The 27,362-nt window shown below is 41.6% G+C and overlaps 1 protein-coding gene across 1 annotated transcript; it reads left to right on the top strand.

Moving 5' to 3' along the window:
- Positions 1-4,012: 4,012 nt before the first annotated feature.
- On the top strand, positions 4,013-24,078 carry elp2 (elongator acetyltransferase complex subunit 2). Its single transcript, XM_068332770.1, has 22 exons — positions 4,013-4,145; positions 4,285-4,363; positions 4,532-4,602; positions 4,680-4,824; positions 5,987-6,064; positions 6,373-6,437; positions 6,537-6,603; positions 8,635-8,781; positions 9,038-9,133; positions 9,851-9,951; positions 14,308-14,439; positions 14,936-15,085; positions 15,651-15,842; positions 16,004-16,073; positions 16,256-16,351; positions 17,928-17,985; positions 18,921-18,993; positions 19,104-19,296; positions 21,075-21,196; positions 21,956-22,098; positions 22,522-22,635; positions 23,388-24,078. The coding sequence occupies exons 1-22, from the start codon at positions 4,014-4,016 to the stop codon at positions 23,596-23,598; spliced, it is 2,535 nt and encodes an 844-aa protein (XP_068188871.1). The 5' UTR covers position 4,013; the 3' UTR covers positions 23,599-24,078.
- Positions 24,079-27,362: the final 3,284 nt, after the last annotated feature.

Genomic DNA, 27,362 nt, shown 5'->3' with positions numbered 1-27,362 from the left:
ACATCGTTGGAGTCCAAGTGTATTACTCATTAAGTGAAAGATGGTTATGCATAATGTGTTTTTGGTGCTAACAGCTGCTACTGTGTCTGTCCATGCTTTAGAAGTGCTGACTTCTTCCCTCTCTCTCTGTATGTACAGCTCCTGGGAGAGGAACTGCTGAGCCTAAAGAAATGGTGATTTTGCACACTGCAAAATGTAAAATGAGTGCACTCAGTCACAGTCTCCCTGTAGGATCAGTAAATTGAAAATTTGTGATTCAAAAGAAGGATTGTGTTAGTATTTTAAAAAAAGATTTTTGTCCTCCTGAATTTTAAAAATGTGACATCTGAAGAAAACAATTCAAGCACACTTTAGATGCGTGCTGTTTCCTTGACCCACTTCATAAATATTTTATGCAGGATTATTTCTTGTGAATGTTTTTTTTTTTACAGCACATTTGCATCCACAGTAGCCACAAGCTGATCTCGGACTTGCACTCAAGACAAGCCTGTTTCTTTAGAGAGACCTGCCTCTGAACTCACACACTTAGGATGATGTGGTGATCAGAGAGGCCTCTTTGAAGGAGAGGAGGTCAGACTGAGGTGAGGTATCCTGCGTGAACATTTAGCTGGCTACATGCTGTTTTTACTGACCAACGCTGAGGGTTGTTTTTTTTTTTCATTTTAAAGAGTCAGGAGTTTTTAACGTTAGATGAGTTTAATCCCGGCTGGTTTACTTAATAGGAATGTGGATTGAACTGCAAATATGTCAACCCACAGACAACACTTTAATTTGTTCAAACAGGAACAAAACAGCAATCCTTAAAAGGTGTGGACCATCAGATATTTGCCATTCTTCTTCTACCCTTAGGGATGAGCCGGATTTAATTTCATGCAAGCAAACACATAAAGCAGCAAGAAAACAAACACACACACGCGTCACAGTAATCTAAGCTTATTTAAAGCTCCATTTCTGTTGTTACATAATTATGGACACCTTGAACTGACTCATTATCATTCAGTTCCATCTAGAAGTTCTTTGTCTCAGTGCAGCCTTGTTTGAAATAACATGCATGAGCTCGTAGGAAGATGCGGCGCTGTAATAGAGAGATGGACTCATTATTCATGAGATGCATGTTTCTACATACTGAAATGTGCTGAAATTACAACATATAAAACATATGAAGTCAATGGTGTTATATTGCCTTGATATAGAACCATATAAAATGTGAAAATGTGTCTTTAAAAATATATGAACAGCTTTGGATATAATTTTAATTACCTCCGGTCACCTTGATGAGATAATGGGTGTGTGAAGGACATGCATGTTCCATGAAACCTCAGAAGATGTTCAGTTATTTATCTTTTTTTTTAAACCTTGTAGTTCCACATCATTATTTTTTTGCATGTACTAACAAGCCTTTAGCAAGCTGAATCAACTTGTGCTACATTTACTAAAACAAATAAATAAAAATAAATAAAACACAGATAGAAATCAGTCGAGTTTTTACCTGAGATCTCAAAAGTGTAATAGAATAGTTATCTTTCTCAACCACGTACTTACAACTTGTACTTGGATGAAAGTAAGAGGAGGAATTGGCACCGAATGAAAAAGGCATAAAATATTTTAACATTAAAAGAAACGCAGACGGTCTCTCTTTGTCTACCACAAGAATAAAGTTCATTATAGCAATTTGCTGAATTACAATCTATTCAAGATGGCTTCGAAGCTCCCCAGGCCCACTGAGTTACTGAGCACTTTGTGCCAACATATGGCACAATGAAATCAATGAATAAAACATTAAAGCACATTATCTACATTGTAAAATGTTTTAATTTTACACTTTCATAAATTCTTGATGCCTACAGTAGTCATGTGTGTATTCTCTTGTAGACATTACACTCTGGGGGTGAAGGTCAGTGTTTTATATTAAATAAAACAAGGATAGATATATCATTATATAATTGTGCCATACTTTCTGACACTTAAATTAATTTGACTCTTGTACTTTACGTGGGTGCAGAAATAAGGTAAGGAAAGGAAACACAGATTCATCCACATAATGACTCAGAACCACACTGAAGCCTAATTATCCAGCATAAATCCATAAAAAACAATCTATCTTCCGGAGATACTGTAGCTATCTTATAGCATACTAATTAGCAGCTATCTGGTAGCTTTTAGTGATGTAGAGTGCATACACATGGTAAATCAAACAGTGCTCTCCTTGGTTGACCCTGTCATTGGGCTACTGGCTACAACAGGGCATGACTGCATCGTGGTTCAAAGAGACGGTTAAATATTCACAGAAACTCTTGCAGTCTTTGGAGTGAAAAATGGGACAGGATCTGTGATTGGTTACATCCCAACATCAGCCTATAAAGATGCTATAGATGCCCGACTATCCTCCACAGAGAGGTCATTTCACCCTGCCAAATCTGAAACCGAATAATGAGAGACAGCAATAGCAAGACAAGCTCAGTCTATTTTCTGCTTAATCGTTGATGACAGTGCGTCTGTTTTGTTTTTGTCACACATCGATACCACAAGTCAGCACCCTCAGAGACAAGCCAAAAAGATCCAGCCACCCCTCCCCCGTCGCTTCTCACTTCCTCCTTTTAGTTGGCTCTATCCTTGTTTGTCTTTGCCACATTGTCATTTATCATATTGTCTCAAGGGTTTGCAGATGCCATCAGATTTCTCCCCCAATCATGTCAAGTGGGTGCCCCAAAACTTCTTGTGACAAATCTGCCATTTCCACCATTTTCAATCCAAAGTGCCCGGGGCGTTTTTCAAACAAGCAAAGCTGTCTGGTTGGCAGGGAGCTCAGCTGCGACCAGCCACCCTCAGTCAACAAAGGGATGATGCAGTTAGACACAGCAACGTGTGTCTAATGTGGCATCTTGGTTGTTGATGGAGTCATTTCAAAATAACTTAATCCAAATTGTCATCAGCCACTTGTTTTGTATGCAGTGTATTTGGGTCTGATTGCCCTTTGCCTTAGAATCAGCTGAAAACTAGAAATCCATCAAATTTGAGGTATTTGATCTTTCTAAGATGCACCTGAAATTGTTGCTAGAATCTTGAATAATAAAGATACCATAAACCAAACACTCCTCTTATCATGTTTGTTAACAGTACTGCTATTCCCAATTTATATGGTGTATACTGCACTGCAACAAATGTTTGGGCTGTCTTCATTCTTATTTGCCATACAAATTAGGCAATGTGGCTGAATACACATGGAGGCAACACTTCAGCTGGAAGACTGACACAGTTTCAAAGAATCCATCATCCTGAAACCTCTCCACACAAACCACGACATTCCCACCAGATCTGTTGTGGTTTGACCTTTGATTCCCTAAAGAATTTCTACTCATGTTACTAATCACTACCCTTGCTTTGCATAGAGTGGATTCACGTATGTTAGATTATAGAATTTATTTTATTCATTGAAGCGGACGATTTAAAGCGTTACATTATAAAATTTACAACTATTATTACTTTAGAGATGGTTTGGACATGTTCGGAGGAGAGATAGTGAATATATTGGTAGAAGGATGCTGAGTTCTGAACTGCCAGGCAGGAGGCCTGGAGGAAGACCAAAGAGGAGTTTTATGGATGTAGTGAGAGAGGACATGAAGGTAGTTGGTGTGAGAGAAGAGGATGCAGAAGACAGGGTTAGATGGAGGCAACTGATTCACTGTGGCGACCCCTGAAGGGAAAAGCCGAAAGGAAAAGAAGAAAGAAGATTACATTAGAGAAACCTCTATGGATTTGATGATTGTCTTCCGCCACCTAGTGGCTATTGTGCATCAGTGCAGTTTAGTTAGTTTAAACGCTTTAGTATTTACGTCACACACAATTAAACATGATAAAACTACGAAAATACATTGTGTGTGAAAACATTTTTAATAGATAAAAAAAAATACAAAATTCGCGTACAAAAACACTTCGTCGGACATGGAACCCTTAGCACATGTCTGTTTAGCTACGGCCACATTTACAGTAACACCACCCCTATCTCTCTCAAGATGGCGGCGCCCGTATTTGAAACATGTCACACAGCCTGCTGCGCAAACAGGACTCCTAATGTTGTTTCTTGGGGTCGTGGAGGGATAATTGCTTTTGGGACGTGTAACTCAGTGGCTATTTACGACCCGCAGGTATTAAAATCTGTCTCGCATGTCACGTAAAGTTCACGCTAGTTGGACACCACGGCTAATCAGAGCAGACATTGATGAGCATCCTATATTGAGATTTTATTATCTGGCTGAGTAAACACACATTTTGTTTTAACTCCAGGGGAGAAGGATTGTCAATGTGCTGAATGGACACAAGGGCAGAGTGAATGCAGTCCAGTGGATTCATAGAGAAAACTGCGGTGAGTAAAACTGATTGACCTGTCTAACAGGTGATCGGTCACAGTGGGAGCATTTAGTGTGTCAAGACTACAATTAAACAGCAGAATGCGCATGCGTGATTGGTCGGCCTGAATGACACTCTCCAAAGAGGTATGTGCATCTTAACTTTGTTGTTGTTCCTGTTGCAGCGCCAGAGACTCATCTTGTCTCAGGAAGCTCTGACAATCGGCTGATCATTTGGGAGGCGCACAAAGGGAAGGTCAGAAAACTCTTTCCCACTCCAGGTTTTGCCCCTTTCCTTGTAGATATCTTTAAAGTAAACTCTGCTGTTTCCAGTTCATCCAGTCAGTTGAATGTAAAGGACACACCGCTCCGGTCTGTGCTGTGGATGGCATCTATGTGGAGGACTCAAACCTCCTGTTGGCCTCCGCAGCATCTGACTCCACAGTCAGATTGTGGCTCTGCAATGAAACCAAAGAAGGTAAGAGACACAGGAATAACTGGCAGATGTTGTCATTGATCTGAAGAGCTGTTGTGATGTCAGTTCTTTGCTCCTCAGGTTGAAAATATTCACAGTTGTGCTTTAAACTAGTATGATGGGTAAGATTTGATGTTTATGTAGGAGTTATCTGACGACCCCCCCCCCCCTTCATTCAAAGATTTTCTATTATTAAGTCACAAAGAGGTAACTGCTGTACACCGATCACTCATGACGTCGCGATGGATGCTAATCTGAAATCACTCCTTTTTGGACTATGGGACGTGTTTGTAGATAGAAATCGATGCAGGAATCCATTTTTCCCCCCATATTCTAGGAGTTGGAAGCATTTGGAGGACCAATATAAATATGAAGAGACCTGAAAAAACATGTTTTTCATAAGAGGACCCCTTTAAAACAACTTAGAAGATATTTTCTGAATTTTTGTAAAAGCTCGGCTAAACAAGGACAAATCCATGCATGGTTGTTGTTTTTTGTGTGTGTGTGGGGGGTTATCTAAAATCTGATTTATAGTTTGATAAATAATCTTATTTTTTTATTGTACATACAGTGAAAATCCCTGCCCCCTTGTGGCAGCTTTAGGGAAACAGTTATAAACCAGAAGATGGCTTGCTCCACTTCTACAGTGCATGTCTGATTTCTAATTGTAATTGTTTTACCTCCTAAATAATACAAGCAATCCTCCTTTCATTTCTTTCCACATATTTGAATATTTTTTGTGATCCCTGCTGCCATCAGTGTCTGATTTTTGTCTTGTTTCCCCCCCCCCAAAGCTGTCACTTAGAGCAGTTTCTCTTTGTTTCTGTCTGAATGTCGGTGCAAAGGAACACTGATGCTGCTTGACAATAATGGCAAGTCGGCGTGGAGGTTGATTGAACATAACCTTTGGGTATATTCCCAGATTAATATATTATCCATCGTCCTGTCAGTTTCTGTATGCATAATTGTGGCAGTTTGAAAGCCTCAACACATAACAAGAAGTATTTATCTTTATGATTTTCCACAGAGGATCAATCAAAACACATGCTTCCTGTTGACACGTGGCCCAAAGCTATCCTTAATATCTATTAATGTATTAATTGTTAAACAATGTTAGTCCTAGAATAGCCAAAGTTTTGATTCTATGTACATTTGTGGTCCCCAGCCCACTGTCTCCATACTTTATCGTTTGGCAGCAGTTTCGTGATGGATGTGTCTCTAACGCTGTTGCCAGGCAGCAGAGGTAAGCCGGGACACTTCCAAAATCGACACTTCGTAAGTTATGAATCAAGCAAACATGATTAACAAAACATTTTTCTTGTCAAGTTGTAGGTCTCAATTAGGAACCCTTTTTTAGAGCCTATAGATGTCACTTCAAAATGTAGCCTGTGTTTGAAACATTTCATACGTTTCTCCTTTCTAGTTTACACGCTCTCCGCTGATAATGTTCCTTCTCCTAAACTCCCATTACTCTTCTGTTAATAAATCCTAATCTACATGTATAAATGTGTTTGTGTGTGTGTGTGCAATCCTAACCTTCTTTTTTCACAGTTCCCATTTTGGCCTGCGGGGGCGATAACTCTCAGATAAATCTATATGTGCAGTCTGATGGACAGGTAAACTCAGATGATCGTTTTGAGTTTTCTGTGACTGTTTCATTTGATCGTCAACAATTTGTCAGTAACACTGAACCTTTTCAATCTGCTGTCTAACAGCTCCTGAAAGTCATGTCACTGCAAGGGCATGAAGACTGGGTTCGGGGAGTGGAATGGGCATCTACAGGTGAGTACCACTTCATGGATTGGTGGAAATCCTTAAATCAGGATTATCAAATTAGCCTCAGTCTGAATGCAGCATTTATAACACAAAGGGTCTGAGGTTCCAGATAGGTTATTTTTTGTCTGCACATAGTTGAATTTGTTTGTATTTTCATCCTCTTAAAAAACAAAAGCATGTCTGTCTTTTTTAAAGACGACTAGACAGCCTCCAACTCCTTTGTCCATTTTTTTGGGGGGGGTTCAACTTTGCAGTCGGATGGGCATTTCAGTATTCCAATTGCACATGGAAACCCGTGGATGCAGTCCAGTGTCTGTTAATTGTGTAACCCTCTTCAGGGGTACTTCATTCCTGAAGGTGTTAAAGCCATTTCAGCTCCTTCACTGTCCCTCTCCACCAGCGTCTCCCTCCCACTCACCGTCTACAGCTGACTCCACACCGCCAAGCTGCGAGTCTGAAAAGAGACAGAGGGAAGATTATTTATATGATTTATCCTGGTAGGAATAGCAAAACCCTCCCTCTACAGCGATAGTAGTTAAATAAATCATTCTGTTCTTTTATGACTTGGCAGATGGCAAATTGCAGCACTCGAGGTGCTGTTTGTCATCGCTGTTAAACCACGGGATACAGAGCATGATGCTATTTTTCTGTTATTATATTCTATATCCTATTTCCTATAACACGATTTGTTTTTCTCAGAGTAGCATAAAACAGTTAGAAGCTGCAAATCCCTTAAATATTTTTGATGTTAATCGATAAATCATTGATTTTGTTTCAGGAGCTTGTCTCAAAAACTCTTCAGTGTGTGGAGTAGATCTTCATACACACATCTTGTGCTGACGAGTCCTTTAGATTTTTTAGGAATCTAAAAAAAAAAACAACATTTAAAAAATCTAAAAGTACTAAAAAATTTGAAAGAAAAGTATCCCCAGGTTAGCTTTACAGCCTGGCACACATATCACCCATGTACTTCCTGCCTGGAAAAATTTTCAATGTGCATTTTTGCCATTTTTGGTAAAAATAATTTGAGGATATTGTCAGTCAAATTCAAAAGTTTTTAAAACATAGCTCTAAAATCTTTCAGTGTTTTTAATAGATTTCCTTTTGATATTTTGGGAATTGAATGATATTTTTTATTGTAAAATTGACTTAAATTGCGAGTCGATGGTAGATATGTGAGCCTAACACCTCTGGAGGTGTTAATGATCTGTCTAATGAGTTACAAGTGTTGAAACATCTCGGTTGAGAGGTCCAGACATCTTCAAACTTAAATGGAAGCCCAGTTGCTTTCTGTTTATCCTCTCAGGATTACCATGAACTGGATGACTGGGAATCCACACAAATAACACTGAGAGTCTCATTTAAATGCATCAGAGCTGTTGTAAAAATGTGAGCTAACCACTGGTGCGCTGTGACAGTGTGAGCCTCGTGCATCTGTCTCCCCATCTCCTGCACTCGCGTGAACATGGACTTAAATGATAGTGACAGCCTCGGCAGGAAAAAAAAACCCCCTCCCTGCTTATGCAACTCAGTCATCCTGTAACGCTTTATTGGACTGAGAGATTTGATGTCGTGTAGGCTGCTATGTGACCTGATGTAAGTCATATTTATCTGCGTTTTTTTTTTTTTAAATCTGCAGGAAGAACAGAATTTGTGGGGGTTCCCATCTCTCCTGTTCAGCTATAGTGCCAGCTTCAGCAACTGTTAGTGTCAACTTGTGTAAAAGCCAACCAATCGCTGCACACAGGAGGCTAGAGGAATAGTATTCCACACTCTTTTTTTTGTTACGAAGAAAGAGTGTGGAACTCAGTGGATTGAGCTACTGCCGCACCAACGAGACATTAATGTTGAATGTTCTGTTTAAAGCTTTTTGCATTGATTATAGCCCAACACCACAAACAGTGACAGCTATGAATTTGATTTTTAAACATCAGAGGAGATTAAATAATCCAGTTTGGCAGACAGTTTTAACTTAGAGATGAGGGGGTATAAAATGTCATCCAAGACTCATGTTGGTTCCTTCTCTGCCTCCTCCAGGTGGGGAACTGTTATTAGCCAGCTGTTCTCAGGACTGCCTCATCAGGGTGTGGCGGCTGTGCGCCAAAGCCGGGACAGACGCCCCCACGGAGGACGCCGACACGATTATTAAAATGAAAGAGGACATTTTTGAAGTCAAGGAGAGAGGTGGGTCGGCTCGATTATTTTAAAAGAAATGGGAAAAGAAAGCCAAACCAAATGAAGATTCAAGCTTGGTGGTGGTTTCACGTGTGTGTGCACGTGTGTGGCTATCAGTGCAGCAAATGCTTGATGGTTGTTGGATTGCATGTAGTGGTTTATAATAACGTATAGCTATTCACTCAATTAGCAAGCGTGAGTTATTCGCAGCTCCAGAGTGACTTACTAATAATCTTCATCTTGCCTCATTGTCTTCCTCCTACAGACGCGCGTTTGGAGTTTGCTGTGTCTCTGGAGACGGTGCTGGCAGGACATGAGAACTGGGTCTACGGTGTCCACTGGCAGCCTCCTCTCCACAAAGGTGTCTTAATGAAAAACCATGGAAACGATTAGTCATTATTCCCACAACGTGCAGATGGAGGCTCTTGGCTCAGTAGCTGTTCTCAAATTATTTCACTTCAGAATTAACATATCTCATCCCATCATGCATCGCTTCTCCCGCGGAGATAAATGAATCATACGCTAAGCTGAGGGACCTCGTTTCTATCGCTTTATCTCACGATGCTGTTGTTTATGAATAATATTGTAAGGCAGTGACAAAATGAAGGTGACGTGCTGAATTATGCTCAACAAGTTTCCTTTATAAGTTCACAAACGGATCAGTTCACACTTGTTTAGATATGTAGTTCTTAGCCGCAAAATCAATTATGTTCATCCACTAACAAGGGAAACCTGTGTTTTATTATACCTGCAATAACGTGGGAGGATTGCATTTGGTTGACCAGACCTACACTAAAACGTTAAAAACCAACACCCAGTCACAGCAAGCCTCCTAAATCCAAAGTTTCATCACAGTGTTCGGCCAACGTTCATAAACAATAGACGAAAACTTGCCGATTGTTATAAACCACAAAGTGATGCTAAAGGGAATTGAGATTAAGAAGATGAAAAAAACCCCAAGTTTGTTCTGCTATAATTATGCATACTTTTCTGACTGCTTCCCATTTTATTGTCGAAAATCCGATAGAATTGACTGCACGCTGTGGTTTTAGGAGTATCTCCGACTCTCTTTCTGCAGACGGGAAGCTGCAGCAGCCTCTGAGTCTGCTCTCAGCCTCAATGGACAAAACCATGATCCTCTGGTCACCTGAGGAGGGATCTGGAGTCTGGGTGGAGCAGGTGAGCGCTGACGCCAATACAGATTATTATGCAGACAAACCACAGACACCAATTTCTTCCTATAGTCCCGTTTGCTCTGCTCTGCAACTCTCGACACAATCTGGATCTGGAGCCCTCCCAGACTTTCCCCTCTCCCACTCACAGTGCCTCTCCTTCGTTCTCCACTCCGTCTGACATTGAGGTGTCAAGAGTAGAAGAGATAGACAGTGAGGAAGAGTCTGGTGCACCTCTGTGAGTTTAGACTAGCAGAAGTTGTCCTCCCCCATCTTTCCTTCTATCACTCATTCAAACCAAATCCCCTCTTTTTACGGTCCATTCCCCAATAGATCCACTAGGGGGTGGAGAGGCCGTTGGAGAGTGTGTTGTGGCCCCCATCTGCACCACCCTTCTCTCTTTTATTTTTGCCCTCCATGATATCTTCCCTTTCATTCCCCAGTCTTTGCGTTGAGTCATTTTCTGTCTTTCTAACGTTCACCTTCCTCTTCCCCACATCCCTCTCACATTATCTGTCACCCGCTTCCCTTTTGGTCCCCCACTACCTCCTGTCTCTTACCTCCTAACAGCTGCTGCTGCAACAGAGTGGGGCTATATGTAAAGTGTGGATGACAGAGACGACACGCTTCTGTTCTTAGCGGCCCAGCATTTCTATTTCCATCAGCTTAAAAAAAAACAAAAAAGAAAAAAAAAAACGGATTATTGAGGATTGTTTGAAATGATCTTTCCACATAGAAAACACGATACACACACACACACAACATGTTAATATTATCTCAAAACAGTATCTCAAAATGTGTGTGTTCAGACTCATAAAGACACACACATACGTTCACCGTGACTGCGATTGTACCGCCAAGCGATGAGTCAGATTCCCGCGCTTCATCATTTTTGCACCTTTGATCTCATCCTCTGTCGTCACAGTGATGAGCAGCGGAGAACTCGGATAGGAGCGGCCATGTACGTCTTGATTCTTTCCCCACAAAGGGATGATGATTGGGGCCCGAAGCCAGTACAGATTCAATAAACTCTTCTCCTCAGAATAAAAGCAACAGTATGGATTGGAAAGAAAAAGTATCATTTCAGCTCAGGCTTTCCTTTTTGATTCCAAAACAGTATTTTCTATATATTCTGGAGATATCTTATTTTAAAAAAAGAGCCTTACCTTTTGAACTGACAGATTCTCTACCTTCAAAGGAAGTGTAACCTCTGATGCTCTGTTTTACACACACACACACGCACATGCACACGCACATGTGCCACAGCGAAAACTGTGCTATTAAACTGTTTTTCTGTAATACATTTGAACTCATTGACAGAGCAGACCGGCCATGTGTGTCTCAATTAGACCCCCCCCTTATTTTTTTTAACATTTAATTTTTATTTAATATAAAGACATGCTCCACTTCCTCATGCTGATTAGTGTAAGTGGCGAGGTTTAATAGAGTGTGGGGTTAGCAGTGGGGTGGCAGGGGCCCACCGCGGTGTAACGCAGATCTTACTAATGAGACACACTGGTAATTAACATCTCAGACTGACCACAGCGGGCCACAACAATGCCTGCAGGAGCTGTCAGTTTATGTGCGCAAGAAGGAATCTATTTTCAGACTTTGTCTGGGGTGCTCCTTTCAAGTTTAAAAAAAAGAAATAAAAAAAAACAGCCATTATACACAACTTTACATTTAAATTATGTGTAACAGATCAGACTGAAAATCAGTGCTCTTCTCATCTTGATGTTTTCAAATCCCAAGACGCTTTTTAACTCTTTCTGCACCCAACAGGGATAGGTGTAGGTTAGGCATGGTTGGTTGAACCTGTAGTAATGTGCCATGGTGATGTCACACAGTCCTGGTGTCCGTCTATGCTTCACTCCGTCAAAAAAGAAAAGAAAAGAAATGTTAAACCACTGGAGGTCAGCAAAGACCAGATTTACATGTCTTGAACTGGTTTGTTAAGAATAATATAGGACTTATTTAAAGGAACATTAATGGTATCTGTCGGTTAATGGAAAGAAATAACTCTCCATTGAGTGCCCTTATAGTTATCAATTGAATTTTATAGATTTGCATTACAGATTGTATTAAAAAATAGAAATTTGAATTGCATTTCAACTGAGCTGATTAATAGAAACCAGTCACCAGTGATGTGTCGGCGCTTTTAGAGAATTTGGAGGGAAGAAAAACTTTCAGTCTAATAGTTGGTTTCCAGATCTCCCACTCCTGACTGGATTTTTCCAGCTTGGTTAAATTCATCCAGCGGTCTTCCCTTTCTTGCTCGCCTAGGAATGATATATGCTTCCCATTCTTTACTGTCCTTTTTGTAATCCTTCTCTATATTCCCTCCAGGTTGGCGATACGACATGTGGTCCATCCATATTGTTCCCCCTCTCATAAACAAGACCAATGACGGCTCTTTTCCAGCCGTGACATTTTGCGTGATTTGCAGCTGCTCTCATGCGCAGATTTTTGAAATTAATCTGCTTAATGTCGCATCCCCTTCTCTCTCAATCTCACCAGCTCTATATTTCTACCTGACTGCCCTGCTCTCCTCCTGCCTCTCCATCTCTCTGGATTGCTGCAGGATCGGGCCATTCAGAGTCGAGGCATGCCTTTATCTCCATCATTAGTTCTGCCGCGTCTCAGCCTGCAGACAGGCGTAATTCTGAAGGTCGAAGACGACCAACGAGAACTCCCTAAAAGGGTCGGATGATTTAGGACACTGTTTTTCCATCCACATACAGTAAACAGTCACAGAGAAGGTGTGTGTGTGTGTGTGTGTGTGTGTGTGTATGTGTGTGGCCTTTCAGGGGGTGTGTATTCAACATGCCACTCATTCTTGTGTTTTCCCACCGCTGCACGCCTCCGGCCACAGCTTCAGCTAAACATGATCTCACTCCACCTGCCCGTTTAAAGGAAGATAACAAGCTAATCTGTCCTTATTTTAAATCCGGGATGTGATTTAGCACCTCTCATATTTCCCCGTATCATCTGGTTAATTAAAGATGGAGGTGATATTATAAACATGTATATCGGGTGTGTAGACACGGATTGCGGTGCTGCTGGAGGGGTCGGTGGAGCTCTCCAGGTTCTCTTATTGATCTGAATAGATCTGTCTTCCAAGTCTATCTCCTGCAGCTCAGAGCCCGATGGAGCGTCTAATTGTTCCCATTCCCCAGAGAAGCGACACGTCGGCCTGGTCTGCGGGATACTTTAAAACTACTAAATAATGTCTGGTATAAACTCAGTGTGGGTTAGATGATAGATGCAGATTATTATATCTGTTGCTAAATAAGTTATTTCGACCATTGATTAATTTCTGCATCGTTATTTTAATTTTTGCATATAATCGCTTATTGAATACAGTGGTTATACAAGTATCATCATCTTGTTCCCTCTATTTTATTGTATTACTATAAATGTACTATAAATGTACTATAAAAGTGTCTTCACTTGTCCTGTAAAGACACAATTTTAGAACCAATTAGAAGGTTTTTTGTATTATTGCTGAATTTGGCTTGTTTGTATTTGAAAACCTCAGTATGAACCCTATAATATATATATTTTTTAAGTGAAATAATTTGGTTCCCTATTTTGCAAAACACAATCTTTAAAGAAGCTTAATGTGAGTTAGGACCACCAAAGGCAGAGTTTAAACAAATACATTTTCATAACTTAATTTAAATCCAAATGGAGTTTCTCCACCCCACTCCCCACCCCACCCCCGCAGGCAGATTTGAATCAACCCAAATCCAACACAGAACTGTGTTTACTTGCAAAAGCAAAGTATCTGAGATTGAACAGGTGTGAAGCCATTTTTTATTTTCCAGTATTTTTTCCCCAAGCTGAAAAGCAGTGATTACGGTACTGTTTTTAAATTGGACCCGGACCCTACGGACCCTTCATTGTCAAAAAGATCTACCCAGTCATAGAGGTCACAGCAGGCTCTCACCCAAATCCAGTTTATGTAAATCCTTATGTTTTCTCAAGCTGCACCATTTTTCATTATTATCCCTTTTTGTATGATACCCTGCAGTGCACTTGCTTTTGTTTGTACCAGACATGTTTGTCAGGGGGAAAAAAAAATCACAACATATTTTATTCAACTCTAATAAGTCCCATTTTGCATAATTTCTCATCTGACTTGTCAGCTTAATTCGCAGTGTTCTGTTTTCATCCACAAAAATGAAAGCTGTTATTTGAATTGGTCTTAAAGGGAGACTGAGGACAGATTTTCGCAACACCTTCTTTTTATCTTTCTCGTCTTCTTTCCTGCAAATCCGAGCTTTTTATCTTTCGCGTAGAAACAAGGGTGTTAGCCGCAACAAAAACATATCTCATCATATGTTTCTTTTCTCTTCTTCAGATGCGTGTAGGAGAGGTCGGTGGCAATACGTTGGGCTTCTACGGCTGCCAGATGAGTCCAGATGGCTCCATGATTCTTGCTCATGCTTTTCACGGAGCGCTACACCTTTGGTGCAAAGATCACACTAAAGAGGTGAGCTTCATATCGATATTTAGCAGCGGGTTTTGTAGCTTTTTTGTCTCTTTTGGGTTTTGTAGCAGCTTTATTTTAAATTAACATAATATTCCACACGTGTGTTGAACATAAGACTCAGTGTTGTGTATTGCCGCACAGCTACGTAGCTAGACGGTGTAATTAATCCACTAAGTCTGCCTTTCTGCCACTCAATTTGACTGGCTTGCTTGGTTGTGCCTGAGGAAGAGTGTGAGTCTGAACTCAGAAATTCAGAGATAACTGCGTTTCAATTACGCCCGCATAGAAAGTAAACCTGAAGGTGCTGATAACTAATTCAGATGCTTCTAAAAAGATTGACTTCTCCGACATAAACACCTAAAATCCTCATCAGATGCTCTTAGTAGTTGTCAATCATAGACAACAGCGTTCATCAGCATGTGACAGTTAAGAAGTGATAGGGAATTTTGAAGTTAGACACTGAATGTCACCAACTGTTGTTACGTCGTCTCAACAGGGAGATTGGAGACCCGGAGTCGTGATATCAGGACACTTTAATGCCGTCCAGGACCTGAGCTGGGATCCTGAGGGTGAGTTCATCCTCAGCGTGGGCTCCGATCAAACCACCAGACTCTTCACTCCATGGAGGAAACAAGATTCCGAAAAGGTAAAATAGGGAGTTTTTGGTAAATATGGTGAAAGAAATGCTGCAAAAAAAAAAAAATTCATGGAAATTCATCAAATTGCAGTTTCTTTTAAAACGGATCATGTAAAACATTATCGGTCATGACTTAACGCATCCAAAGATATTAAAGGAATAGTTACCCCTGCTTCAACAGCACAAGGATGACCAAATGAAACCCCCCTGCCACCTCCACCAAAGTCAGAAATACAATCAAGGCTCCATTTATTTTTCACATTAATCCACCTCAACGCTTGTGCCAAAGGAAATCCACTTATTGATTTTCATAATGCTGATGCAGCAGATCCTTCTCTCTTCTATCAAGAGAACGTCTTAAGCTGACAGTGTTTCATATGAAACGGTTTGTTTTTAGTTCCTTTATGTCGGGCCAGTAAAGCCTGTAGACGCAACTCCACAGATCTACTGAAAAGACGGCCCGTCTCCATGGCAACTGTTTGCAGCGTGTTGGAATCCACATAAGCAGATCTGCATTATGTTTTGTTTTTTTTTTTTTTTTACGACATCTCTCTGCGTCTGTTTCACCCTGCAGGAAACCTGGCACGAAATCTCCCGGCCGCAGATCCACGGATACGACATGCAGTGTCTGGTGACGGTTGGAAGGTTTCAGTTTGTGTCTGGAGCCGATGAGAAGGTGTTACGTGTGTTCCAGGCACCTCGTAATTTTGTGGAGAACTTTGCGAACATCACTGGAGCGGCAAGAGAGAAGCTGTTGACGTCTAGTGTGAGTGTCAGACTAGATTATTATCTGTCTGCCTGAAGATCAGACCTTCGATTTCCTTTTTCCTTAGTTATCCAATATAATTTGTTGAGTAAACTGCCCCACTTCTTATAGTTATTGTTGAGTGTTTTTGTGTGTATATTCATTTATCTGCTTGTTGCCAGGACTCTGTCAACCTCCCAGAGGGAGCCAGCACGCCTGCGTTGGGTCTGTCCAACAAGGCTGTATTTCAAGGTATCAAAAGTTCTGAGTGTGTCAGGACTCTGGGTTCGGGCCAAGCGTCGTCAGCTAATCACATTGTTTGAGCTCAATGCTGCTGTTTGGGAACACCTTATTGAATTAAGATTTAAAAAAAAAAAATCTTATTTATGTAATGCCATGTTCAAACCTTATAGAAATCTAATTTTAAATTACAGGTGACCTTGTCCCAAGAACCGGTGATGAAAAGGAACAATTCAGCAGCGTATCTGATCAGTACCAGGAGTCTTACTTTCACCCGCTCATCATGAAGGGTAATGTAAAAACACTGCAATGACACACACTCAACAAATATTCAGTTTAAACCTCAGCGAAGACTAATATTGTCTAAATGCATCCCCGCGTCCTGCAGACGGATGGCCTGATTTCAATTCCTCATTGTGACTCACTCTGCAGCCTCAGTATGCATTTTAGTTTGTTCCTGTCCGCCTGTCATTGACTATTCTAATAAGAGACAATGATATGCAAGCAGATGGACAGTTCTAGTTTACTGCTGTACTCCCACAAAGCCCAAGGTCTGCTGGAGGCTGATGGTAGTACAGAAGGAGAGACAGGAGATGAGAGGAGAGGGGACCGTTTGGTGATAGATGGAAGAAACTCTTTAAAAAAATTTTTTTTAAAAACCCCAAAGAAACAAAAGCGTTACAATGAGCAGCAAAAATCCATCTGAGGCGAAGTCAAATGTGAGATAAGATGGATTGGTTTGGGGAAAGGAAGGGGAGCTGGGAAACAAAAGACAAAGACAAAATAGAGAAACTAATTGTAGAAAAGGGACAGATGGGAAATGGATTTGGAATGAATAGAACGGAGCGTGGTGCCTTTTAAACCCCTGGGTGAGAGGGTGTCTCAGGCTGTCATCAGCGTGATTGAAGCCACTCCTTCATCTGCAATGCTAATTAGAATGCAGGTTTATGTGATTGCAGACTTTAAGTATCAGGGAGCCCGGGGCTGCGTAGGGGGCAACCAAGTAAGGAGGCTGTTGTTAACAATGCATTTTCTCTTGTTTGATTGGCTTCTGCTGCCAGGGGGCGGGGGAGGAGGTGGGGGGGAGGTTAGGGTCACGATCACGGCTGAATAATTAGGAAAAGAAGGAAAAAGTTGGTGGCCAATAAGAGAGACGAAAGTGTTCTAGTTTTCAATTACATGCAACACAAACACGGCACCAGCTAGCACGTAGCTCAGAATGTGAGGGAGGGGGTGGGGGGTATTGGTGCTGGGTTAGATAGATCCCCTTCAGAGTCAGCAGCCGTTAAGGATAAGAGACGGAGCTGCAGTTGTTTCAAAATAGATTTTTTTTTTAAGGGAGGAAGCAGTTCAGCACTGAGGGTTTAATGGAAGCCAAGTGCTAAGAGAGAAAGCGTGTGAATGTCCTCGATCCAAGCTTCTAGTTCATTCTTTTAGAGCAGGGGTGTCAAACTCGTTTTCACTGAGGGCCACATCAGCATAATGGTTGTCCTCAAAGGGCCAGATGTAACTAAGAAATGTAACTAAATGTAACTCAATGTAATGTAAAATAAATGTAACTACTCCTTAATGTTAGTTTTGGTCAAAGCAAACGTTTGACTTATTTATTTTTTAGACACTCTGACTTACGCTCTCGTGGGCCACATAAAATCATGTGGCGGGCCACATTTGGCCCCCGGGCCCTGAGTTTAACACATGTGCTTTAGAGCATTTTTTTCCCCCTCCTTTGTAAATTATCAGACTAGCATATCAACACACGCACACACGTGTCGCTCTTTGGGTGAATAGTCCAGGAATTTAAAAGAAGCAAATCGTAAAGATTTCTGAAATTTGTGGTAATTAATGTGTGTGTGTTTGTGTGCACAGAGCCCCCACCAGAGGATCACCTGCTCCAGAACACCCTCTGGCCTGAGGTCCAGAAGCTGTGAGTATCCAAAAACTGCTCAACCTTCAGTTTCACTTGCTTTCTCCCTGTTATTAGCAATTTCCAGAGTCCTCTGACAACATAAAGTCCCGGTCCCCGCTACATAATTCATTTTTACGTACTTCCTTTCCTTTTAGAGACATCAGAGTTTCCCTGATGCTCTTAACGGAGCAACATCTCCAGATGGAAATGTGTTTGTTTGGCTTCGCCCAAAAGGTTTACGGCGCCTGAAAATGATGGACTTCCAGAAGCTTTTGGTTGTCTCCCTCCGCACGTGTTCGCTCTCCATCCCATGAGCCTCTTCTCCAGGAAAAATATATTACCTCCATTTGTGGCCAATGTTAAATCCATTTACCTGTCAATCCACCGTAAACATGAAGTATAGCTCGGCCGTTTATTTTGAGGTATGGGGCATTGTGTGCCTTGAAAGAGCATTTTTCCTCCTTCGTTTTGCGTCACCCACTCTCTTTTAAATCATTTTGTGTATAATAGAGTTATTATGAAGAGTAAGTGGCCAAATGACTTTTGTGGCATAAATAATGCACCCACCATAGTGGCGGTATGGCTGCAGAGTTCGGTCTGCTGCCGGGAACGTCTGTCCTTTTGAGTTGCAGGCTGTAATTTCACTTTGTTGACTTGTTGTCATTTCCAAACAACCAGGTGACAGCCGGCGAGATAAAAAGCAATTAGACTGTGAGTGATTAGCCAGCGCTTCATTGCCAGTCAGCGTACATCAGTATTTTAATTTTGCCCCCGTCTCCAGTCTTGAAGCACGTTGGGGCTGGTCGCTTTGGAGTAACAAAATATTTACTGTCAGACCGAGAGCGAAGACCTGTCTGTCTCTCGCATTTCCCACTGTCCCCCCACTTAAGTAGTTGTGCTGCCGTCTCCAAACCTGTTGGTGATTCATCTCTTCCCTCACCCGTCTCCTCCAGGTACGGACACGGCTTTGAGATGTTCTGTCTGGCTTCGGATAGAAACGGAGAGGTGGTGGCCTCAGCGTGTAAGGTCAGCAGGGACTTACTGTTTGTGTGTTCATCGTTAACGCTTAACAAACACTAAAATATAGGTTCTGATTCTCATTTTGTTCACATTGTTCACCTGAACCATCAATCCAGGCATCTAAAGCGGAGCACGCAGCCATCCTGATATGGAGCACGGCCAGTTGGCGGCAGCTGCAGTCGCTGGCGTGCCACAACCTCACCGTCACCCAGATGGCCTTTTCACCCGACTCCAGACTCCTGTTGGCGGTTTCTCGCGACCGTACCTGGTCTCTTTGGAGGCGGAGCCTGCCCACACCTGAGAGTCCTGGTGAGAAAAGAGGGAGGAGTTGCCACCAATGTAGGGTTCTTCTGCAGTTTTTTTTAAAAAATTTTTAAACTTTGTGAAGTAACTTCTGTGTAATTTGAGTGTTTCCAAGTGAATTTCAATCCAAAGAGACGGTATTGGTGCCTTAGCAGCAGACGACACACAGGTCCCCTCATTTAAATTAATTTAAATAAAGTTAATCAGATTTGTTCCAAGTCAATCTGTTTGGAGAGACTTGCCTAATGACTACTAAGAGCCAAATAAGTGACGTATTATCTGAAAGGAGTCCAAACGGGACCACATGGCAGATTTGTGTATTTATCAAATTGATAAATGTAACTATATTTGTCTGAATTTTAATTTCAGCATTTTAACCCCTTCTACACACACATTATTATCTTAGTAGCGGCTTAGAATTTCTTTGAAATGGTTTACCGAGGTTTTCAGACAGACTGTTCATCTGCGGAACACATCAAACGCCTTCCTGTGTTCGCATTCAGCTTTCAGTTTGTTGGCTTGTCAGTGCATCAAAGTTGCAACATATTGCAATAGCTCATTAAATCTGTGCTTTCTGTCAACACGCTAAATACATTTCTAGATGTGAAACATTTGTTTGAAGAATTGTAGACAGTGGTTGTTGGTGGCGTTCTCTCAGCTGTTTGATTTCATCCTCCGGGGAAACGGGTAGAAACACCGGGAACCACACGGCCTCTTGTCACCTGGACATGTTCCAAACATCAATCTCAAAGCCTCATTTTGTCCGTTTAGCTTAATCTGTTCGCTTCAGACGCAAAGAAAATGAAATGGGCGACTCGGTGTTCCTTGCGTCCGATGTGGTCGCTGTGCGTCTCCCCGTTCAGCTACTGCGGGGCCCGAGAGAGAAATGGAGTTTGTTTATAGGGGAGAATCCCACCATCAAGGTGAGCAGGAAGAGACATTTAAACCCTGAGGATTTCTCCACCCCACCTACCCCGGCTGTGCCCACCATGTGCATCTTTTCCCGGCCCGCGGTGGTCTTAATGGTCGCTGACAGAACAAAACCACCAGTGTTCTCTCCTGTTCTCCTGGAAGGAGGACTCTACAGGAGCAGGGATGACATTTGTGAGAGGAAGAGGAGGGGGAAGGAGCAGAGGGTTTCTGGGTGCAGTCTGTTCTGGTTGTCTGCTGAATCACTCAAGGTGATTGTGAAGAACACGAACGCAGCATCCCGTCGGTTACACCTGGGAAGGTTAAACGAAGCCAGAGCTGATCAAACAACCGGACTCCCTCTGCGCTCAGCTCCTCCGTGTTCCTCCTCTTCATCAGCGTTTCGCCCCTCCCTCATCCTCTCCCTCATCCCTCTTCCTCAAACCTTCAGAAGAAGACGGGCCCCATTTGATGACTGTGCAGATGTGTCGAGGTTTAGTTTTTCAGTTGTGTACGGTGCGTTGCAACACGTTTGTGTGTGTGTGTGTGTGTGTGTGTGTTTGTGTGCGCGCCGATGTAGACACGCAGACAGGCGGCGGCGTACAAACAAGCTCCCTGGGAAAAACCAATCTGGGGTCTGAAATAATCCGGGCCGGTGAAATAAACAGTAGCAGCTCAAAAAGGAAAACTGACTGAAACGAAGGGCTGGAATGAGGTCCTCTGTTTTCTTCGGTTGTTTGTTTGTTGCCTTTGTTCTTACAGAGCAGAGCTGTACTTGGAATGAAATGGGACTGAGTGCTTGTGGAGTTTGCTGATATTGCTCACTTTTTTTGTAAAATTCTCTGTATTTGTTTGGTCTTTCTTTTGACATGCAGAGCCTCAGTTCTCTCTGTGCACGCACACGGGAAGGGACAGGTCCGTTCACAGCAGAATCATCTGGTCTTGCGACTGGAGCCCAGACGGCAAATACTTTGTGACATCCAGTCGGGATAAGAAGGTAATTTTCAGTTGCTGGGTGAGTTTTTTTTAACATCTGGAAAAGAAAGGTCTATTTTCTTAAGGCAAATAGCCTTGATAGTGAGGAGTATAGTACTAAAAGTCACACCGTTCTTGTGGCGAGGAGTCAGGAAATAACTGGTCATTTTCCAACCCTTCTGTGAACAGCAGGATGCAATGAATACAATTTGTTTCCTTGCTGATAAATTAAACTTGTTCAGTCTATTGCCAGTAACTCCAACAGCTTGCAAAGGCTGCTCCGTCTTATTCCATAGCTCCTCGTGAGGATTGGAATTAATCTCAGTCAAATACAGATAACGATCATCGTCGTGTTTTGCAGATGCATTTTTCATCAATATCAGTTGTTGCTGCTGGCATTGCAGTTCAGGTGACCATTCATGATGAAAGTCAGCTTCATGTTCACCCGTTAAACCAAACTAAGGCCCACGGGCCATGTACGGCCCATTGGACTTTGTAATTCGGCCCGCAAAATTCCTTTAAACTATATAATTAAATGTATTTATTACCAAAATTGCATTCATTTTAATGTAAAATTTTATGTCATTTTTTTCCACGTGTGATTTCTTTCAGTACAAATAAACGCTCCTTCTACTAAAAAGTTTGCCTACCCCTGAGTTAGGCAAACTAACTCAGGGGTAGGCAAACCCCTGAGTTAGTTTGCCTAACTAGCTAAGGGATTTTATTAAATAATAATCGTTGTTTTTTTTTCAGTATATGTATGTTGTTTGTGCTAACGCAGGTGATCGTGTGGGGCCTGTGCAGACTGGAGGACTCTGACGACTCCACGCCTCTGCCTGAGATTAAACCACATTCATCTGTTTTAGATGTGGGAGATTCTGCCACCGCTGTCGCTGTCTGCCCCCAGCTCTGTTCTGATAACGGGTATAAATAACAAACACTGACCTACAGTATTTGTCAATAATTATTACAATATAAGTATTTGGTTTGTGGAAAGTCCTCAAAAAGTCATTAACCAGTTTACAACATAGACCGTCCACCTGGTGAAGATGTGAATTACCTAAAAGATAGTTTGTGAATCCTGTTGTATCGTCTGTCCTTTATGCGCCATCATTACACTGGTCCCTATGGCAGCTCCGGGTGACGCACCTCCAGAAACTAATCGGACGTTACTCAGCTGTTGTCTTATTTATTTTTTAGGACTACATTTGAGAACACACTCACAATTTTACACTATTCTGAGTGTGTTCTAAGGTATTTCCTTAAAGTGCATATGAAATGTATAGTCAGTGAAGGCTTGTTCTGCTGTATTGTAAAAGTGTGTGTGTGTGTGTGTATATCATCCAGCTACCTGATTGCAGTGGGCCTGGAGTGTGGCAGGATCTTGCTGTACAGTTGGAGCCCCGGCCAGGAGCCTGCTGGAGGACATGACTGGAGCTGTTGTGGAGAAACGGATAGCTCGTATCCTTTATAACATGCACACACACACACACACACACACACACACACACACACACACACACACGTGCGCGTGCGCTTGAGTTCATCTGAAGTTCAGTTCCTTGTGCAACTTTGAAAGTCCTCCAGTGACCACTGGCAGTGGATGTAAATGACTGTGTGTCTCAGTAACTGCAGCGTGGCTTCAGTTTGATAGCTGGTATGTTTCATGCAGAAAATGGCAGCAGGCTGCCGGATTGGAATGACTTCATTCCTTCGAAAAGGAGATAAGCACTGTGTGTGTGTGTGTGTGTGTGTGTGTGTGTGTGTGTGTGCGCGCGTGTGTGTGTGTGTGCGCGCGTTTGTGTGTGCGTGATATCCCATTATGGTCTGTGAGTAATTGTCCAGCGCACACAGGAAGTGATGAAGACATGTATCTCTAGTATATCCTGGTTTCAGACGGCTTCAGTTCATTTGGCTTCAGTGCTACTCTCACCAATTTTAATCCAGATTGAAACCAGATTTTTAATGTTTTCAGCAGATGATTTTTTTTAAACCAAAGTTGGGTGAGATGTTTCAGATGTACCTTCGGAGTCACTACGATGTGGACCTGTATATCGATACTATATGATTACTATCCGTTTAGCTTTTGACAAATTTGTATTTGTATTTGTATTTCCAGCAGTGACATATGTCTAGTGAGTATTTGTGTATTACTTATTCCGTCATTCAGGGCATTATCCCGTTGTTTCCCTTCACCACATATCCTTTCTCAGACAAAGTCACTCTTTAACAGTCAAGCGGCTCCGCTGGAGGCCCAGGACCAGTCGAGTAAACGGAGAGAATAACAAGACGGTCGGACAGCCCGACAGAGAGAGTGAAATCGAGGAGGACAGCTCCTGGGTCCAGCTCGCCAGCGCCAGCGCCGACCACTCTGTCAAAATCTTCAGCGTCAACAAGCGGACTCTTCAGCGCGACCAACACTGACATCATTACGTCTCTTCCATGCAGAGACGTTGAGGCCACAGGCCTGATTGTTGCGCCGAGGCAACAGCTGCTTGTTGGCAAGCTCTTCACTCCCTGACATCCAGCGAAGTCACGGGTCAGTCAGGACAAACCCCCCCCCCCCCCGCCCCCGACACACGTGCCCCCCACCACCCCCCAGTCTGTCTATATACAGCAGCACGAACTCAGCGGGTAGAAGCAAGATGGTGAAAGCAGCACCACTCTTGGGTGGGAGTTTGTTCGGATGCAGAGAGAAAGATGCTGCCGGAGGTCGACAGATGACCTTAAGACTTGTTTGATTTAATATTTATACATCACTCATTAATCTGACCAGTCTGTGTGTATTTGTTTCCTCACAAATGCATTAACAATTTTGCATATCCAAAAAAATCCAAATGTTTAACGTCAGATTTTATTTTTCTTCTCTGTTTGCAACTGTATGAAAATAAATCTTCTTAACTGTTAAAACTTGCATATGAGCCATGAATCACATTAAGCCAGCATTTCTTTCTTTTTTTAAAAACATTTTTACCTTGAATATTTTTTAGTGAGTTACTACTCTCGCTGCACTTAGGCAACAGAATTTAAAAATATGACTCAGTGATGGATTAGTGATAATAAAAATTCAAAAGATTGCATGTATAATGCATATAAATGGATAAGAACAGGAGAGATGTATAAAAAATACTTTAAAATCTGAACGTGTGAAACGGAAGTTACCAATTTATTCAGTTTATTGCATCTTGCAATGCATTTTGGTCACTCGTCAGTAGTTGCACGTGATTTGCTTTGCATTTGCGTTCATGGTTGTTTGAAGTAGACTGGAGGAACAAAACCATACCTTAAACAACCATATTTACTGCACATTTATAAATTGTTCCATGACAGGCATGTTGGGTTTAACCAATGGTGCCATGTCCGGTTATCGATCACCACAGCTTTAGATTAAGTCACATTTGCTTTTGGAGCGTTTCCAACGACCTTAAAGGGATTCTCAAGGACGGAGAAAAATACATGTTCTGGATTTACTGTGGATTCAGCTGAGTGTGCCGCTATTATATGTCAGCCATAAATTTATCTGAGGAAGATTGTAACTACCGGCCATAACTCTCTCCTTCTAATCAGGTATCCTGGTATGTATAGAGGCATCAGTCAAACTGGCAACACGTGCTCCGCTAGGAAAATTTTTCAAATGGGTGAAATGAGCATTTGGGACAATGCAGCCATATATCAAGAGAATTTCTGCCTCATATATAACAATGTAATTACAGAGTCATTATGGGTAATGTTTCAATTTAAACACGGATGATCAACACATCTGAGAGAGGAGCTATGTTACCTCTTTTCTTTTTTCTTTTTAACTATCACATTAATGCTACAGGGGCATACGCTCCTTTATCAGATGTCATCTTTGATGTGCCCTTGACCACTCATCTGCACCAGGTTAGATTACCGTAATGTGGTGCTGAGAAAGGATTAGAAGTCTGAAAATCCTTGAATGCTGCAGATAAATGCACATTGGTCCAGGTAATAAGCGCAAACAAAGGTTACTTGGACATCAGAAACAATCCAGAATGGATGCTGAGTGAGGTAATAATCAAGATAAATGTATCATTACTCTTTTGTGTTGGTGACAGTGTTTTCCCAGACAAATAATCACCGATTTTAATGCAAATTCAGACCTTTTTATTCCCTATCATTTAAATGGTGACATTTCTTCCTATGCAAGAAAGACAATGACAAAGAAAATGTGTCAGACATGTTTTGAACAGAAAAACTGCTCTGGGGTTACTTTCTACTGAGCTGTCAGGAGCCCTTGTGTTTACAGAATACATGCACAGTTGCTTTATTGTGGTTTGTGAATGAGTCATCTATCAGGATAAGCTATTAGCACGAGTGGGTGTATGTTCTCTCAACAAAAGTATAAATACATCTCTTTTTGCTGCATTTTGTCATGAGTTGGAGAAGATTTAAGACTTTGTCGACGTACGCAAAAGATTTAATTCCTTTTATTTGTTTTTCCCCCCACAAATGTACTTAATCCCACATTAGTGAGGATTTGCCACTGAAGTGTAAAATCCATCCACCTGACAGGTGTAGCGTATCACAAGGCTTATTGAACAACATGATGATTGCACAGATGTGCTTCGGATGGTCACAATGAAAGTCTAAAATATACAGTTTTATTGGGCAACACAAAACCACAGATGTCGCAGGTTGTGAAGGAGCTTATGTTCCCACCACTCTGCAACACAAATTATGTCCTTCATCCAGATATGGGTCATCAAGAAGCGTCATTCATGCACAGGTTGCTCATATCGTAAAGTCTCTACAACTGGCGATCTTAAAGATATTTATTAAAAATCCAATAGGTCAAAACCTTCACAAAATGAAGAATAAAGCAGCTTAAATTGACTTTTAAACCTCAAATCTGTTTTGCATGATGAAGGTTCCTGTCTTTTAGTAAGCGATAGGCCTTACATAGCGTAAGAGAGTAACTAAAATGTGCAGAAAGTATTTTTGAATGACTTTTATTGAAGATGCTCCTAATAAAAGGAAGCTACTCGGACATTCATTCATTCTATTTGTGTGTTCCTTCCCATCTCATTCCCCAGATCGTTGAATCGAACACAGGAATGTGGGTCTGAGTTGTAAGAATCGGATCAAGATATGGCTGGATGTACTTGGTATTCTTGACTCCAACCAAAGTTTAATTTTTCTAATGGAATCTTGACATATGAAAGAGGATACACAGACGCCTCCTTCCACTGATTCCCAGGTCAACTTAATCAGCCAAGTTTACATTTGCACAGCGTGAACCCATTCAGGCATGAAACAAGGTCATGCAGCGGTTTCATGAAACAGTTCTTTGTGTAGAAGCAAGTAATAGATTTAAAGCATGTTCAATGAAGTGGTTTTCTGATGGAATGACTTTAGATGGTGCATGCTTGCGTTGTAAGAAATATAAATCTAAGGGGGCAATTTTTGTTTTCACATGAACAGATTAATTTTTTCCATGCCAAGCTCTATCACGTTTAATCCTCCAGCAGCAGAGATGTAATTTTTAGAAGGCCAACCATTAGACCAGCGGTCCCCAACCTCTCTTGCGCCATCAAAGACAATATTTTCACGGACCGTTCTTCATTTGCTCGATAATCGTTAATGACGCCAGAATGGCTGTAGTCCAATAATAAATCACCTCAGTGGTTTTATGTGAAATGCAGACATTAGCAGACAAACAGCCTTTTTTTCATAATTTGATAATCAACATCTCTGTAAATGAATTTATTTATTTTTGGACGAAAGTCCCTTTTAATAAATACTTATATTAAAAAATAAATTTAAGTCACGGTCATAATGATGATGTTTATTTTGAAAAATAGTGATTTGCAATCAGTGTATTAAAAGTAGGAAAAATACTGATCCTTTTGTTGAAATACAACGGTCAATCAAATTCCAAATAATAATAATAAGTATTAAAATAATACTAATAATAATTATTGGGAGCTCTGAGTTTGTTTCTATGCAACCAGTCGGTCCCATCGAGGGATGGCGGGAGACAATGACACCGGAAATGTGTTCCAGACATCCGGTCTACTCCGTAGTTTGGTTTTCTTTGCGTTCACAGCAGAAAGTCCCGCCTCACAAAGATAGAAGGTTGGAAATGGAAGCAGGGTTTTCAATGCTTTATGGGCGATCTCAGAATATTCTTAATTCAGAACACTGCCACAGTTGTGGGTGCTTAA

The sequence above is a fragment of the Antennarius striatus genome, chromosome 14 (genome assembly GCF_040054535.1).
Source record: "Antennarius striatus isolate MH-2024 chromosome 14, ASM4005453v1, whole genome shotgun sequence".
NCBI classification, from domain to species: domain Eukaryota; kingdom Metazoa; phylum Chordata; class Actinopteri; order Lophiiformes; family Antennariidae; genus Antennarius; species Antennarius striatus.
Note: the sequence above shows the minus strand (reverse complement) of the source record. Positions and strands in the feature narration are given on the sequence as shown.